General features: G+C 41.2%; 1 protein-coding gene across 5 annotated transcripts in view; it reads right to left on the bottom strand.

Annotated features, from left to right (window-relative positions):
* PPP3R1 (protein phosphatase 3 regulatory subunit B, alpha) overlaps window positions 1-18,234 on the bottom strand; it is a 38,439-nt gene extending 20,205 nt beyond the window's left edge. Inside the window, exons 1-2 of one of the 5 annotated variants that reach the window (XM_083435487.1) lie at window positions 17,277-18,234; window positions 4,468-4,539 (exon numbers count right to left, since the gene is read on the bottom strand). In XM_083435487.1, coding sequence (XP_083291613.1) covers window positions 4,468-4,539; window positions 17,277-17,279 — 75 coding nt within the window. In that variant the 5' untranslated portion in view covers window positions 17,280-18,234. The remainder of the gene's footprint in view (window positions 1-4,467; window positions 4,540-17,276) is intronic. The other 4 variants (XM_083435488.1, XM_083435489.1, XM_083435490.1 and 1 more) reach the window with 4 other exon arrangements.
* Window positions 18,235-18,537: the final 303 nt, after the last annotated feature.

Below are 18,537 nucleotides of genomic sequence, written 5' to 3'. Positions count from 1 at the left end.
TGCTTACTAACTTTTTTTTATCCTAACAAATCCTCCAAATTCACCATGTGACTAGCTGAATACCTAGTTAAGCTGATTTCACCTACAACAATGCTCTTCCCCCAAAACATGAGCTTACAGACACCATCTTTTGAACTAAGCAAGATTGATAAATATTCTAATAGCAGGCTCTGGTAACAGAAAATGAAGGCTGCCACAAAGCTGCCGCCTTTGGACAAGAAAGTGATTAGGTCAGAAAAGGAAGCCAGAGAGTGTGAATTCAGCATGCTCCTATATTTAAAATGGAGGTGCTTACCTGGGCTTTCTCTCATCACTGGGCGACAAAGGTAAGAGGAACTAATTAAGAATGTACCCTTTTTGAGTTGAGCCAAGTTCAGTAACATGGGTGAAAACCCTAATATTCAACAAGCTTTTCTCACATGGTTATCTTTGACCAGACCCACATGGGCAATGCTTCACTTCTCTCATCAACTATGTGTAGCACAGTATGCCTAAAACCACAGCATCAGGATAATAGTGTCCTAGTTCCCCCTGACTGAAAAAGAACTGGAACTCACAACTCCGGTTTTTCTGAAGGGTTTTTTTTCCAGACCAGATTGGTACATAAGGCAAGTCGCAGGTTACAGGAGTCAGTGGGTATAAGAGAGCCAAAAGGCATGGCTAAGCATGAGCTAAGATGTTGAACCAACAAGCCACACATCCCCTTTGAAGAGTGGTGTAAGCACAGCAAACAGCTGAGTTCCTAGACTGGACAAGTAGTCCTTCTATTGGGTTAGGTTTGAACATGCCAGAGATTCTGTGTTCTAGGCAATGGATAAGGGGTTAAGGACCAGCTCAGCATCTGAGAGACTCCCAGCTACCTCCTGAGGAGATGGCTCTTGTGCAGCCAGCGGAGGTACCAGAGGCAGCTCCTTGGCCTGCAATGCTTGGGCAGGCATATCTGAGGGGCTGGAGACAGTGATTTCTTCTGACAGATTGTGGATCTCCACCCCCAAGCCCACTAGGATCACACACCTCTAGGGGTTTAACCACCATGACTACAAACAAACCAGCAGTGGGGGTGCTCTGGCACCGGGGGGAGGGGGGGAGAGCAGCGGGGGCGTGGTGGGCGTACATCCCAGGGGCGTGCCGCCTGCAGGGGCATGGTGCCCAGTGCGGGGGGGGGGGGCAGCCATGATGGCACCCCACTGGGATAACACTGCCGGGGGTGGTGCACTCACCCCGCACCCGTCTTCCTCCACCAGTGCACACCAGGACCCTCTCCTGTGGTCCTATGCAAGTGCTAACTTCTCCCGTCCCAAAACCTAGTAGCAGTTCTTTCTACTAGAGTGAGTCTGTGGTTCTACTAGCACTGAAAAACCAACAACACAATACTAATAACTGTCTATCCTAGCACTCTTCATATTTTCTGGGGAAAGGTGAGTGCACTGTCCCTCCAAAAGTATATTCTTCCAAACCTGTGTGAATATGCATGTATACAACCATCACCACATACATGGTTTTAATAATACATTTCAGGCTGTGAAGTGGTTTTTACCCCATAAAACAAAATCAGAATTAAAAAGGAGAAAAAGCCTTCTCTGCTTTCTTCAGTTTTCAATTTTCAAGAGTGCTCTGCTTAGCAAAGGAATAAGATGTACTTGCATCAAAACTATCTCATGGTTCTAAATCAGAAAACAATAGGTGGACTTGTTCATGCAACACTAAGCCATGGTTAACCACAAGTTAACTCATAGATGACCAAAGAAACTGCAGCTTGCTTCAGCAGCTTGCTTCGTGCATGTTTTTTGTTATTGTCTTCCAGGTGCTCTAGTCTTGTGCCTTTGTGACTTAATGAGCATCCAGGATGGGTGGCCAAACAAGCTACACTTAAAGGAACAGTGTTTTGCACATAATGCCAAGCAACAGTTAAAATTAACCAAGGTTTTTAAATCAACAAACAGTGAGTTTGTTTTTTGACAGTAAACAAACCTAGTTAAGCCACTAGAAAAAAAAAATCAAATGATTAAACATACAGTAGTTTAATAAACCTTTACTTAAGCTGCAATCCTAACTCCACTTACTTGAGAGTAAGCCCCATTGAATTCAATAGGACCTACTTTGAGTAGACATGGTTAGGATTGCACTGAGTGTTGTATGCAAACCAGGCTATTCTCTTTCAGATAACCTACCTCAAACAGATTTTGAGGGGAATATAGGATAACCACACGTTTGCTAATATAAGCTCCTTGGAGGAATGGTAGGGTATAATGTGATTAAATAAATGTGTGGTAGAGCTATGGGATATGGCAGTTCCAACAAAGCCTAGAAACCAGTGTTAGAAACTCACATATAAGCCAGGCGCCAAATGGCTTCTTAAACTAAGGTTGCAGTCGCCAAAACAGAATGTATACTTGCCATTTGGCGGCAAGATGGCTCTAAAGTCTTATTTTTCAACTGATGGGCCTGATTGTGATTATCAGTTAAACATTTGGCTAGTTAACAGTTAAAACAGCTAGATTAAGAACTTTGAGAACTTAAAAAAGAAAAGTCTCTTGATCCAGGGACAGTCCACATATATATTGGCCCATTCCTACCTCTTTTTCTTAATGGTGACCATTCATAACATAGGAATATTCTTCACAACTGTGAGCAGGGCAGTGGGGTGGGGTAAGTGAAGGCAAACTACAACAATCAACTACAACATTTTTCACTGCTCCTACTCAGGCTGCACAGAAAAATGCATTTTGGTTCCTGAAATTCATTCTGATTGTGCATGTAAAATATAACTGATAGAATTCTACAGGATGGGGTATCGGTGTGTGTCAAGATCCAATGATCCTCAGGCATGACTCTCCAGATGACGGAGATGTCAGGTGCCATGCCCAGGCATCTTCACTTGGTTGCAAGTGGCCAATAGTCAGGTGCAAAATGCACCTGGCGCCTTGTTAATTTCAAACACTGCTAGAATCTTCCCTGAAGCCCACCTAGAAACCTCTGTAAGCAGGACACTCTCCTATGCATCTTTATTTTTGTTGAACAAAACTGAACAGTTAGCTAGTGTGACATAAAGTGCCTGGATGGAACACCGTTGGATATAAGCTGCTCTGATGTTTCTTAAAGAAGAGTAAGTAACATAATGAGCAAGGTACACCAAATTAAAGAGAAATGAGCTCAAGCTGGAGGTCCACACTCCACAATTCTTTTTTTAAATCAGATAGGTAAATTAACATAATTTATCAGTATTTCTAAGTGTTTTTGAAACAGCCTTGTATTTAGGCACTATCCTGACAACCACAGGCAAGTGCATGACAAATGAACAGGCTGGTGGAGAAGGCATGAATCACTTCATTCCTCCCCTGTGCCTAGTACAGAAACTGCAATGAACTGCTGCTCTTCTGTAAGCCGTCAGAAGGCAAGTAACATATAACTAACTATAGACATGTATTTAATTAATTTAGTATTACTTACAGACTTAAAAACTAAAACAATAGTGCTTATAAAGCTAGCCCAAACTGTGAAAACAAGGAAAACTGCTGCCCTAGGCTCCTTTGGGAGGAAGGGTAGGTTAGAAATTTAACAAATAAATAAAACAGATACTAAAGGGTAGTAACAAAAGATATCCATAACACCAAGTGTCTTCTGCCACTGAAGGGCAAGAAAAAGTACATCTAAACTCCAAACATTTACATTAAATTTGCTAGAATACTGATCTACAGAAATAAAAAAGGCTTTAAGGTACAAAATGCATTTGCTTTGATGCAAAAGGATCATGTAGTATTTTTAACTCCCACTGAAAACTCTAATGCATGTGATGTCTTGTTAGGTTCTTCAGTTTTGAATCTATTAAAATGTGGCTAAGGCTTGGAATTCCTGGATCAGTGCTCCTGCATCAAATATAAAGTAAGTTAACTACACTTTTGGAGTTGTGCTTTTCCAGATTTTTGAACTTTGCTCCCATCTAAACATTACCCTGTACTCTTAGCAGCTAACATTTCCTGATTTTTTGTCTTTCATAATGATCAGTTTTAAACAGTTAAGACATAAATGCAAGACCGAAATAGACCTATTCATACTTCAAAAACATAAAAAAGCTAATGAAATTATGTCATATCTGAGGTTACTTCACTCAGTGAGCATGGTCTGTGGCCTCAAACCTGCTCAGCTTTAAAATTCAGTTCTATATAAAAATTCCACACTCAACATCTATTTTCCTCTTCAAGTATACTTCAGTTTGGTATTAATTCCTCATTCCAGTTTTATTCAGGTTGGTCTAACTTGAGAGTCAATGAACAGAGACCTTGACTTTAATCTAGAAGATAAAGTCCCATCTCAGCTACAGACTCCCTATAAATGTGACCCTTAGCCGCAGTTCTCTTTGAAAAATGGAAATAATAGTATTCTACCTCCTCACAGGACTGTTGAAAGGACAAACATGATAGTAGTAAATTAAAAGGAATATGCTACTTCTGATTCTATTAAACTCACAGAAGAATGGTGCGGCTGCTTGCTGGTGCCGGACCTGCCTGGTACTGGTGTTGGACCTGCCTGGCGTTGCTGCTGCAGATGTAACATAATAGAGATTTTACACTTCTTTTCCTCTATATAAAATATGAGCCATGTGTTAATTTAGAAAGTGTCTTTCCCCCAACCTTTTATACAGATCAGTTTTCCATTCGCCACTACTTTGATTTAAAAACCCGGCCTTCCATTATATTGACTAACTAATAATTTACTGTGGCATGAGCTTTCTTAATGGATACTTCATCAGATCACAGTTACCTTTCCATGTAGGCTAGCAAATATGTCACAATTTACTAGACCTTTAGAAATACTACTCCATGACTTAAACACTTGCTTATAATGGAAGTAGTTGCCCTGTGCTAGTTAATGTGATTATTTTGAAATAATTACTCATAGTCATTCACATAATAACTGGAAGGTTGGAGGGCTCAGTTCCAAATCCTGTATTTAGAGTCAAAACTTAGCCATAAAAGATATGTGCCTCTAAGCATCACAGAGTAGCTTTTCTTCACCATAGAGCAGTAATGACCAGCCTGTGCATTTTTAGAAATATTATCAAGTCATGCCCCTTAGAACAGGGATAGAATGACATCATTGTTTTCTAAATCAGCCTCTATTTAAAATTAATCCTTTGCATTGGAGAAATGACCATCAATATTAATGCAAACAGAAAGACCCTCTTTTACAAATTGAGCCTGCCTTAATCCCACTCAGTTCTGAAATCTGCTACAATTGCTGGCAAATATGTAGCTCAGTTTTCTTAAGAGTGTTGCACTTTTCAATATGCATGCCTATTTCAGAGCTTGCTACAAGCAGCTATCTGCATGCCTAGTGTGGACAACAACTGCCTTAAAAGATCACATGTGACCAGAAGAGAAGCACCAGAGTGGCAAGAACACTCAATATACACAACATAGTCAGGTGAAACTTAAGAAGCTCTTCAAAGGTAGGAAATAATTTCCATCCACAGCAACAGAAAGGGCACTTCAAACACATAACCAGAAGAAAAGCAATTTTCACATATTTCCCCTCCCTCATGTAGCAACTTGAATCCTCAAAAAATCTGCTCCCAACGTTTGGGGGGCTCATAGGGACAGCATGTGAGATAATGTCACAGATTAAAAAGGTAGTATGATATAGAATGGAGGAGCCAATTTTCATCTAAGTGGAAGCTTCCATTGGATCACACGCTCTTCCTTTCACTGAAGGACTAGTTATATGAATGGAAGGGAACCCAGAGACCCAATCTGTTTCCTTCAGGAATAAATAAATTCCAAAGTTAAAATGTATTTAACAAAATGATTGCCTGAATTGTGGAAGGCTGCAGAAATGGAGGAAAAAATACTAAGCTGCCCGACACTTTAAAATGTAACCATACAAGGTGATTTCTTCCAAAACCAACTCTGTCCATTAGTAGTCTAAATAGATAAAAACAAGTAGGGTCCTGTAACAAAATGTTGCAGTGTAGAGTGCTTCTGTTTAGGGTTTAAGTTGCTTCACTCCATTCCTCTTCCCCTTGACCACAATAGCCAGTATTCTGTGCCCACTGAGAATGCTGCAACATATCTGTTTGCATGCTAGTTCAAAACAGCTGTGAAGCATCTCAAATTACCATTATAGGTGTTCAGCCAAACCCTTCCCACAGATTTGTCCAGATCTAAGTAGCTCCAACAACGCTATGAGCAAATAATTAATAGGCCATGTATTGATTGGCAGCTTTCATACATAGGTAACATCAGTAGGAACATCACTATTATTGATACATAGTGGCTAAGGTGCCATGGGAATTTATAACAGTATTGTGCTTTTGGACTTGTTGCTGCATGAGCATAGACAATAAATCTGGTAGGGGCATCAGGGGCAGGGAACAGATTGATCCATCGGCAGCTAGCTGGCACTTACAAGAATTCCAACATGCCAAGGACCAATTGGAAATGCATTGCAATTCTAACTTGCCAAGGACCAACTGGAAGTGTATCACGTAAGGTGTGGGGCAAATGGTGAGATTTGGGGAAAACAGCCTCACAGGCAAATTAGGACCACTGCCTGACAAAATTAAACCTGCAGGCCAGAGGTTCCCTACCACTGCTCTAGTAGCAGACTTGGGTGACTGAATGCCTATCAGAATGGAAAATTAAAAAGACAGATAATGTTTGAGTTTCTCCAAAACAGTGCAGCAATCATCTGTAAGTTTCCAAGGCTGAGGGACTGGAGTTAAGAAAACAACTTATCTAATAGTCTAGTGGGGGAACTGTCAGGTTCACAGTGAAAGCCAGAGACAGTCTGTGTGTGCTGCTACTTTCTGTATGGTAATGTGGGGTGGGAAGACTCTGCTGTTCTCTCATAACTACACTAAATTCCTGGATTTCTCCATAGTTTTCTATCGTCAGATCTCACTTTCACCAAGTGGGTTGGGGGTCTATATTAGGAGTTAAGAAATCTGTGGTCTTCCAGATATTATCAGAACCTCAACGCTCAATAGCTGCAGCCAGAAGGGCTGTTGAAGAGGAGTGATAGAACATGTAGTCCAACACCACCAGCAGAGCCAGAGATTCTCTTCTTTGGTCTAAAAGGAACCAGAGGTCAGGCAGGCTGCAAGAGTCTATTAAGTTTTATGGTTCAGAGTAACAGAAATACGTACAGATCTTGTAGCATTCAGAGGAAATGGGAGATAGCCACAATCAGCTGAGACACAGAATGCTAAGTGGTGTGTGTCAGTAGCAGGGGCATTGTGAGGTATCAGCACAGCTCCATGACACAAGTTTGTATAAAAAATACATATGTTAATTTCTCTTTAAAGATACAAATTCAGCCTGACTCTTAGACGAAAGGAATATACTCCAGTCACTTGAAATGAGATTTATTCCCTAAAATATCCTTTGCTTTTCATGAGAATGATAAGGATTTGATCCAAAACATGTCAGGTCCACACATATTACAGCAGAGAGAAGCATCTCTTACCTTTTCAGATGTTACATCAAAAAGTACAAAACACAGATGCATACTAGTATGTTGGAAATCAAGCAATTAAAGAAAATACTTGTACTAAACTAAAGAAACAACAACAACAACCCTTCATTGCCTGCAGCATAATTTTGGGTCCTATCCATGAACTCTAAAAAGAATATATAATAACTCCACTTTTATAGAGCAGACACACCTGGAATATTTCATTTGCTTAGTGGTTAAGGGAGAGGAAAATGCTTTAACCCTCTCTACAGACATTTAAACAGTAGCATTATTAAAAATCCAGCTTGGACTATGATACTGCCATAGCTCAATTCATCTTCTAAAGGAGGAGTGGGCAGACGTGGGGTTGGAATCTATCTGAAGGTCACCAGATGATTTGCAACAGATAGGTGCAAGTTTGATTCCTTATTATCAAATAGCAAAGAAGCACTTCACCTAAATTTTAAAGTTGATAGCATAGAAAATGGAAACCAAAATCCAAGGCCAACTTGGGTTTATCTTAACTGGAATTAAGACAAACACAAAACAATCTCCAGGGCAAAGGCATTATGAAAAGTTGATTACCAATATATGAAACCTTTTAAGGCAAAACAGTCACATTATAAAAAAAGGACAGGAACACTAGCATTTTCAACTCTTATACTGTTAACTTAATACTTGATGAGAAATAAGCGCCCTTCCAAAACCACAGCCATAAGCAGAATTTATAATTTTCTATAAAGAAGAGTATAGATTCCAAGCATTTCCAGTCAAAAGACTAAAGCTATGTAGCAACAGTATTTTCTCTTCAGGATCTGTAGTACTTGTTCATTATTAAAATTGCTTTGGATGACATGTGGGGGGAATGGCGATTTTTTTAAAAAAATCTTCTGTATATATATATATATATATATATATATATATATATATATATGATCATGTAGGTAAATCAGGGGACCACTAAAACTGCTATAAAGTAGTAGGCTTGCTACTAATGTTGTGCCTCTAATATTAAATTGGAAGCAATGAGCACAAATATTTGCTTATAAATCGGAATCATCCAAATGTCATCTTTGTTCCACAAGAGCTATCCAACTCAGGTGCACTATCAAGATAACAGCATGCCAAAAGAAAAGGTACAGCGCAGAAATGGACCTATTTAGCAGTACAGTATACACTTCAGCCCTGCCAACCTAGCAGTTTGAAAGCACGAAGTGCAAGTAGATAAATAGATACCGCTCTGGCGGGAAGGTAAACGGTGTTTCCGTGCGCTGCTCTGGTTTGCCAGAAGCGGCTTAGTAATGCTGGCCACATGACTAGAAGCTGTACGCCGGCTCCCTCAGCCAATAAAGCGAGATGAACGCCGCAACCCCAGAGTAGGTCATGACTGGACCTCATGGTCAGGGGTCCCTTTAACTTTACACTTCAGCAGACAATTAAGAAAACCTAAATCATATAAAAGGGAGAAGAAAGGAAGCAAAATCTGGTCACTAGTTAACCAGACCTTGGAAAAACCAGAGAGATTACTAGTGATAACTTGCTACACACCTATTATGCCTTTGTTCATGAAACAGTATTCCATAAAGCCATAGCAGTTAAAATTGATGCCCACTGACTAACTAGGGAACTTTATTGAGCATTTATTTCCCCCCAAACCTAAGTGTCACTAGTAGTAAACCTCTAGTATTATAAAAACTGTCAAAAATGACTTTGGATAAGATTTATGAATAATCACATACAGTCAGAATTAAGGAACAATAACAGCTTGTTCATATATACAATTACTACTGCTATTAGTAAAAAGTTATACACAGAGTATAGAACACAGATCCGGTCCAAAAAAGCATGAAACTACTTCCAAGAGTCCAAATGGATTTTAGGTTTCTTTTGCCTGTCCAGAAATCCCCTTGTTGCATCAAAACAAACTGAACAAGAAGCAAGACTTTCTCTATATAAAAAATCAGTTTATAAAAAATAAATACCAAGTTTATCTTAAATAATAATTTGTTTAATTATCAAATCATATCTATAAAAGCATGTTAGCCTCTTACACAGAAAGCTTTTGTGTGCAAAAGCTGAATCAGTCTGTCAATTTCTCAGATATGAATATTTATGCTTGTACTTACTAAACGTAAGAATTTCATTTCCACCTGATGAAATCAACCTGTCTGCCAAAGAACTATCAGTCATGGGCATTTTATCTCTTGTTTGCCACCTTCTTTTTATGAGGCTAGGCTAAGGCAAAGTGAAGCAGAAATGAAAAATATTGAAAAGAAGGTAACATCATCCAAGATTCAGGTTCCTATATTCCCATACTTCCCATCTTTCAAACTGTCAAGGCTATTCGTGTTAATAAAGTTTTATAAAATATATATATTAAAGACACTGGGTTGCATACAACACTGTCTACAAGTGAGCTTAACAGACTTCTGTTTGCTCAATGGAACTTTGCAGTCCTCCCATCTCTCCTACAGTCCTCGCAAACCCTAAACATCTACTCTAACAGATTTTGGGGCAGTGCAGGAGAAGAAGTGAATTCCTGTTGTGCAAACAGAAGTCTATACACACACTAGTTTCTGCCCATTCCTTCTATTGTAAAAGAAAAAAAAGGGAAAAGGAAAACCTGCAAAATATATATAGTGTGACACGCAAGACTGTGGTGAAAGAAACAATATAAGTAATACTCTATTTAACTGTAAATTAGTATGGCTTAATATTCAATTTGCACCGCTGCTTAGGAAATATATGAAGTAATCAACAGGAAACATGATTAAAATCACTTATTTAAATTGGCATTTCCCCCCTGTTGATTTAAATTGCCTTGATTTAATTCAATCCACGATGCCTCATGGCATACTTGAAATGGAGGAATTTCAAAAGCTGGTCAGTACTGATTACTTATTTGCAAATCTGCCAACAATGGACGTAACAGAAAAGTGAACATATACCCCTATTAAAGTTATTAATGCATGTACATGTGATCCAAACAACAACTCCGCTTAGAAACACTAATCCCACTTTGCTCACATTTTAAAAGATATGCGTCTTTGAGGTTTTTAATGTTTACTGATAAACGGAAATTCAAAATGATGGGCCATAAGAAACACTATGAAAGATACAGCTTATTCTCCTGTTCTTAATTACAGTGGTACCTCTGGTTACATACTTAATTCGTTCTGGAGGTTCATTCTTAACCTGAAGCTGTTCTTAACCTGAAGCACCACTTTAGCTAATGGGGCTTCCCGCTGCTGCTGCGCTGCTGCCACACAATTTCTGTTCTCATCCTGAAGCAAAGTTAACCCGAGGTATTATTTCTGGGTTAGCAGAGTCTGTAACCTGAAGCATATGTAACCCGAGGTACCACTGTATTTCTTTATCTAATGGTATTTGAACTGCCCTTACAGCTGTTCAATTAATATTTCTTGGAAGCTTCTTGATTAGAAATATATTGATTAAATATGAAGTAATAACATGGGGGGGGGGGCTAAATAAGCCGACAACTGGCATATGCCAGTAAATTTGTGCAAGGTTTTACTTTACACATATTTTGTGCTTAATTGCACACATGGACTAATGTGGTGCTTCAGGGTAAATGAGGACAAACTGCAGTAGGACTCCGGCTCTTGCAGTTTTTTTTCTCCTCTGGTGCAGCCATGAGGAGCTCTGAATTGTTTGCTTTCATTTTTACTAACCTCAATTTGTTGTGATGCTTAATTGTATTTTAATGATTTTGTTTAATTACATTTTTTTATTGATTTTGCTATGTTTTAAGCAGTTTTTGCTTTAACCAGTAAGCCGCCTTGAGTCCCATCAGGGGAAAAGGTGGGGTAGAAATAAATTTGTTGTTTATTATTTACTATTGTTATTTATGATGATGATGATAATGTTTGAATAAGGAGAAACTGCAAATAATGCTTAACGCTGGGTAGGAAAAACAAACCACAATTTACAAAGCTGGCTGGTTTTGACTAACTACAATCAACATTAGCTACCATATTTTTATGTGTATAAGATGCCCACGCGTATAAGGTGACCTCTATTTTTTTTAACCCCAAATTAAGAAATCAGTATTCTAAATATCAAACAGAAGAACTCTGATATTTTATTAAATATTCAAATCACCAGCACCAGCTTAGCAACCCCCGCCAGCGCCTGGTTGGCGGAAGTGGTAAGTGAAAGGGATGGTGGTCCCAGCAGCTTTTTCACAGCAGCCATGGGAAGGTAAGTAGTTTTTTTAAAATAAAAAAAAGAAAGAAAACACCTGTGCATTCACCATCCACGTATGAGACAACCCTGAATTTTGATAAAATTTTTTAGCAAAAAACATTGTCTTATACAAGAACAAATACAGTAGTTTAGGGTCCGATGCAACACTAAACTGTGGTTAATCCAAATGGGGAAGTTCACAATCTCCTTCAGTATTTTTCTTTTCTTCTCCAAAAACCTCTCTGTATTGCAGGGCCAGGGTGTGGATATGTGCCTGTAGTAACTTCACAGCACATTATCTCCATCACTTCCCTCTCCAGGATGCTTGCTCTAAAAGTTAGGTACTTAAAATTATCCATACTGAAATGGAGCAATACAGTACATAGTCTCTTGAGTATTGCTTGCTTGATTAAAAGATGGAATTCGAAAGCTCCTGAGAAGGGGAACAAGGGAAGAGCTTGTCCCTCGTCGTTGGTGACATCACATAAAAGATCCAGAAGGTAACACTCCAGCCACACAATGCACTAGCAAAGTTCGCTATCAAGGAGAAGCACAAAAAGCTGTCTTTTGACTCACTCTTGATTGATCTAGCTCATTATTGTCCACTCTGACTGGCAGTAGTGGTTTTCCAGGGTTTCAGACTCTCCTCCCACAAACCATGAACTGTGAGGCTATTTAGTACTATCAAGGACTAAGCCTTATTTAATAGGTATTACATTACTTCTAAACTCTGCTCTGGTCAAGGGTTTATAGTCAATGCTCTCTTCAAAGGTGGACTCAGGCCACAATCTCAAAAGCTGAGGACGAACTGATTATACTACAGAGGCTACTACAGAAGAGGGACTTTGATTGACCTGTGGGGAAAGCATTGCACAGGATTGACTGTGCCTCCTCTCCACATTCCAGAAGGAAGATGGAGACCCTTGTTCTCAGCCAAGTCCAAGCTTTGGCGAGGCCTAAGGAAGTCAGTGTCAGTTTCAATAAACTCAGCAGCCATCTTGTGGGCCTGACTGTCCATCCTGAGCAATGTGTTGTGGGCCTCAGAGTCACTCTCATCTTGGTCCCAGGGACATTTTGGTGAAGCTCAGGCTAGGAAATGTCTGTCGAGACAAGCCCTCTGCAGGGAGATGTTCTTGTTCACGGTCCTTGGAGAGAATCCCCTCCACAGCCAGCACATGAATATGGGAGTCATAATCTCGGTCACAGATTTTAATCTCAGTCAAAAGTTTGGTGAAATACAAAATATTGCAACCTGAACGATGGTAACATATGGTATCCTAGCAACAGAAACTTAATAAGAGAAGATTGCATAATAAATGCACATTTTCTCTACAAATAAAAAGTGAATGCAGCAAAAGTGTATAGAGGCCCAAAATTAGCAAGTGTACAGTATATATGCCTACAAAATATATAAAGATGCTTTATAATTTATGTATCATCACGGCTGTGAGATCTGAAGACCTGCTCCCTGCCTTGTAGGCCTTTTCCCACCTCACTCTAGCTGCAGAAGCTGAGGCTGCTAAACAGACTCTTGGGCTGGGATATTATTTAACGAATTCTATTGGTAATAATTTTGGGATCTTTATTTTTGTTCTTATGATTTAGGTGGAAATTGTTCAGTTTGGTTGTGTGCTTTTTGCTGTTTTATTTATTGCTTATTATTACTTCTTTTTATGATTGCAATTACGTAATTTGTACATGTTGTAAACTGCCTTGAGCAGGTTTCAACTCTGAAAAGTCAGCATACAAATAAAATTATGTATGAATGAAGTGCAGCACTTCTCAAATAATAAGCATGTCCATCAACTGCCCATGGAATCCCTTTTAAATGGTTTGCCAGGCCTGCAGGTGGAGTAGTGAGAGTTGTGACAATCAAGGGAACCACAATGCCACTTCTGTGTGAACAGGCTGCTTTGTACTACTCTATTAGGGACAATTTATTTCAAAAAATAAGTTTGCGGTAGGGCAAGGAAGTCTGCTGTTTTAAGACCAAAAACCTGTTGGGCAAGCACAACTCCTGGGTGTGCTTAATCCCTGGATTAAGACGCATATGCTTGAATAATCTAACAGGCAACAATCAGGATTTAAAAGTGGAATTCTTCTGGTAGACCCCATGAAAACTAAAGGCTTCAACTATTCATCTCTTAACCAGATTTATCACCACTTGCATAGAAATACCTGAAACTTAGCTAAGTATGAATAGCAATTAACATTCCAAAACAATCCTGTAACGTAATGATACAGATTTCATAAAATAGAGAAATCTGCACACCAGAATATTCTTAAAACGATTATGAACCGCTCTGAGTTTACTTGAACGTGAAATGCAAATTGTTATAATGAAACCCCTCAAAACTATTTATTCTTAAGTAGTTCTTTTTAACAACCTATCCAAACCAGGTTTACTAACAACAAAATCTGATTAACTTTAATTGGATGGTATCCAAAATTAGCCATACTCAAAGTAGACCTACTGAAATCAATGTATTTAAGTAACTTGTCTATTGATGTCAATGGATCTATTATGAGTACAACTTAGTTGAAATCGCTTATTGCAAACACTTTCACGCATACATACTTAGGATTGAAGCCTTGGGGTTTTTTTTGCTTGTTTGTTTAGGTAATAAAAAACAGTACATGCTTGTTAAAGACTGTAGCTTGCAACTATTTTGAATTATGCTCAACAAATGGCTCACATTTTAAGTCACTTTTTAAAACAGTTCACCTTAATACTGTGTTTTTCTGACACACATTTCTAATTCACAATATACAACCATTTCAGCCTTGAAGATATAGTACACACAAGCTACAAATAAGAAAGATTTTAAGCAACTGACATATTACAAAAATCAAGCTATGGCATAAACCTTTTCCAAGTCTACCCCCCCCCAAAAAAACATATTTTGTTACAAAAGAAAAGGCAATAGATAATTTAAGCTAACAAATGTTTGTAGAAAAGGGCGTTGATTCTTGGCACTAGCAGCAAGCAGGAGACACCCCTAGTGTTGACATAAAATACTACAGCAGTAGTATTACTAGATTAATTTTATAGCAGTGAACAGCAGATTTTGATCGCCATGATTTTTAGGTAGGCAGTTCCTTTCTACCTCATCTTCCTTATCCACTGAAACCTGAATGTTCATGGACGTATCAACTCCTATATTCCGGAGTTAACATTACTTAATGAATCTGAAATACATATTATCAGGCATGCTTTGTGCAAAGGCTATGTGCATTGTAGCATCTCAGTTCAAATATGAAGATCAAACAATGCTGTACCACAGCAAAAAAGCACAAAAAACACCAACCAGCACACTAGAAAAATATTAATTTTTTTTAATCCTGCCTTTATGTTTTGGTGCACAAGACCCCTGAACAAATTTAAGTCACAATTTTAAAAAATAAAAATTTGTAGAAAGAGGATGTGTACAAGTGGAGGACACATTCCTATGGTGAAGAAAGGTTGGCTAATGCATTAAATGGTGAGAACATGTCTGTTTATTAGCACCTAGCAGAAGGTTAGTAAAGAGGGGGTTTATCTGTATAGTTCAGGGACCACTGAGAAAGATCAGTGAATGGGGATTATTTTTGTGGTGGTGTATACGAGGAAATTATGCTGTTGGGACAATTATAATGAGGATACTGAGGTAAAGTGTAGTCTAGATTAATGAAGGCTACATAAAAAGTGTAATAAAAATTGCTGTGCAGGTTATGCTTGAAAGGCAACTGAATAATATGACACTTTAGTACAGTAATTATTTTGGAAATGAGTTCAAGGCTTCAAATGAAATTAGAATGACCTTTCTCTATGGTTGCTTGTGGACAGTAAAGGGAAAGGAATATGACAGGTAGAGGCAACTGCAAGAAGAAATTAATATAAATCTGACCAGGAAATGAAAAATTATGAACACATTTCATTACAGCACAACACAAATCCAGGAGTTTTCACTATGTGGAAGTTCAGGTAATGGAATTAAAATGGGATAAAGGAATATTGTGAAGTCTGTGAATGCTACAGGGCAAAACAGTTAAGACAGCTACTGAGAAAGGCAGGATCCTATGCAAAATCCTAGGCACATTTACCTGGCTGTAAATTCCATGGAACACAGTGATACTAACAAGCAGGCATGCATAGCATAAGGCTGAATATACACATAGTCAAGATGATTTGATATTGATTTATAAAGCAATCTTATTCAGAAGCAAGTCTCACTGTGCTCTATGGGACTTATCCCCAACTAAACATGCACAGGATTGCAGCCTTCGTTACACATCTGATGAAGTGGCCCCTAGTCCATGAAAGCTTATGCCATAGTAAATATGTAAATCTACGAGATGCTGCAATAACCATTTTTGCTGCAACGGACTAGCATAGCTAACCACCTGAAACTAGTTACCCATTAACCACCCTCTTCACTACCAGTTGGGGTGATTAAAAAGAGACACACACGCGCACACTTAAAAGAAAAGCAAATTCTTCCAGTGGCTTCAAAGCATGCTTGTGGGTGAAATACAGAGTCCCGCCATCTGTTTTCACCAAGCACCCATAACCGTGGCTGTTATTCGGGGCACAGGGGCAGGATCATGTTATGCCGTGTGCCAGATTTCCTATCGCTGTGTGAGCATACATACATACAGGCATATACACACATGCGAGGTGGGAAGCAAGAAGAAAGGGAGCCTAGTAGGTGACAGCGAACTATACAAGGTAGAAAAGGTTGCAGAGGAGGGCGGGGGGGGGGGTGCCGCTGCTGCGAAGCAAGCAATGCGAATACGCAAGAGGAGCTGCGTGGGATGAAGAAAATTTGCAGGATTTTTTCCTTTTACAGGGAGATGAGGAGGAGTTGGGAACAGAAAAGAGGGGCGCTTTCAAGAAAGCAATCGCAGGAGGGGAGGGGAGAAAACTAACGCGTGAAAAGTGTGTGCGTGGGGAGGGGGGGGGAGGTTAAAGTAATACAGCACATATTGAGGAGACGAATTCTTTGCCAGGGGTGGGGCACTGCAGGGAAAGAGAGGTCACCGCTGGGTGAAGGCAACTACCGGAAAAGCAGGAAAGCCACTGTTAGTAAAGGGGGGGGCGGGGAGAGATAGGAGAGAAACACACACACACACACACACACACACACACGAGGTCCTGGGTTTTTTGCGTGCGGGGGTGTCATTTTTCCCTTTTGCGGGGAGGGTTTGGGGTGCGGTGTCGGGGTGTTTTTTTGAGGGGGGGGGACACCGAAGGCGCCTCTCGCTGAGATGCGGAAAGGAGGTCGCTAAGCCAGTGGGGAAATACGGGGGCTTCTGGCGGGTGGGTGAGGGGGGGGCGGGTAAGCCTTCTACCAGAGGGGGGGGGGGTCTCAGAGAAGGCCTGACATGGAGGAAGCGAGAGAGCGGATTGCGCCTCTTCATGTATATATATATATATATATATACCACACCGAAAGCGGGGGCGGGGGGGGCGCTTCATTTCCTTCCTTTCGCGGCGGGGGGGGGGGGGGGAGAGGAAGAGCTCCTCGCCGCCGCCGCCTTCGCTCCCTTCCCCTCCCCCCTCCGCGGTCGGTTGAGAACGGGATCCCCTCAGGGCCTGCAGGTGGCGGGGGGCGGCGGCCGCCGGCGAAGCTCCTTACCATGGTGGCGGGTTGTCGAGAGCCTCCTCCCCGCAGCCGAATCCACCGCCGAGTGCCGGCCTTCTTCTTCTCCTCCTCGTCGTCGTCTTCCTCCTCCTCTTCTCCTTCCTCCTCCTCCTCCTCCGCCTCTTTTCCCTCACGCTCCTCCGCCGCTCGGTCCCTTCGCAAGCGCTGCCTCAAGAGCCGCCGCCGCCGCCGCCGCCCCTCCTTTTTATTATTATTATTACTGTGGTTGTTGCCGACGACGGTTTCGCCGCAGTGGGCTCGCGCTGACCCGCAGCCTCGCGGAAGGGGAGGGGGAGGAGGAGGAGGAGGAGGAAAGAGAGAGAGAGAGAAAGATAGAGATAGGGAGGGAGAGAGAGAGAGAGAGACAGGGGAACCGAAGCACGAACGGTCGACAGCAAAGGGGAGGAGCCTCCAACATCCGGGCAACTACGCCGCCGCCGCTTCAACCACGGGCTTCATTTGCATACGTGGGAGGGAGGGAGGGAGGGAGGACGTGCGCGTGACGTCACCCACGCCGGGGAGGGGGGAGGTGTTAGAAGGGGGAGAAGAGTGAAGCTGTAAAATGGCGGCTTTAGCCGTGAGGGGCGTTGGAAATGGGGCAAGCTAAAGATGTTGTTAGCCGCTCTTCGGCTGGGGAGGGCGGGATATAAATAAAATTTTACTGCTATTATTATAAGCCCCAGGCCTCAGCTCGTGCTCTGGTTTCACCGCGTGAGGAAAAGCCTTGAATTTAAAAGCACCCCCCCCCACGACACAAACACACACACACAAAAAAAACAAACCCAAAGCTTGCGCCCTCTCGCCTTGAAAAGCGACGCTCAAATCGCGTCAGCCGCCACCCCCCTGAATGTGCGCTTGGAGCCAAACGGCTTTGCCCCTGGAGGGCAGGTGCAGATGTAAACAGGCTTCTGGTGCTTCTCTGCGCCATTAAACGCCCCTGAGGGAATAGGGGCGTCTATCAGAGCAACACGCCAAAACAAGCATGGCGTGGCAGCAGCGCCTGCAAACCAGCATTAGAATCCATAAGGCCGTGAAAGTTGGAAGGGACCCCTGAGGGTCATGCAGTCCAGCCCACAGCAATGCAGGCAGAAGTGTCCCTAGGGTCTCTGTTTTTCTTTGTGTTTCACGCTCTGCCAGGGACTACTCTTCACCACCTTCCAGGCTGTGCCAGTCTCTTCGCCGCCTTTCATCCTCTGCCAGGGGCTCCTTCTCCTCTCCAAGCCAAAGTGGAGAGACCATTTTTTGCGCCTCCCTG

Source organism: Podarcis tiliguerta, assembly GCF_965153285.1.
Source record: "Podarcis tiliguerta genome assembly, chromosome: 3".
In the NCBI taxonomy this organism is placed as follows: Eukaryota; Metazoa; Chordata; class Lepidosauria; order Squamata; family Lacertidae; genus Podarcis; species Podarcis tiliguerta.
This window is presented reverse-complemented; position numbering and strand designations above follow the sequence as displayed.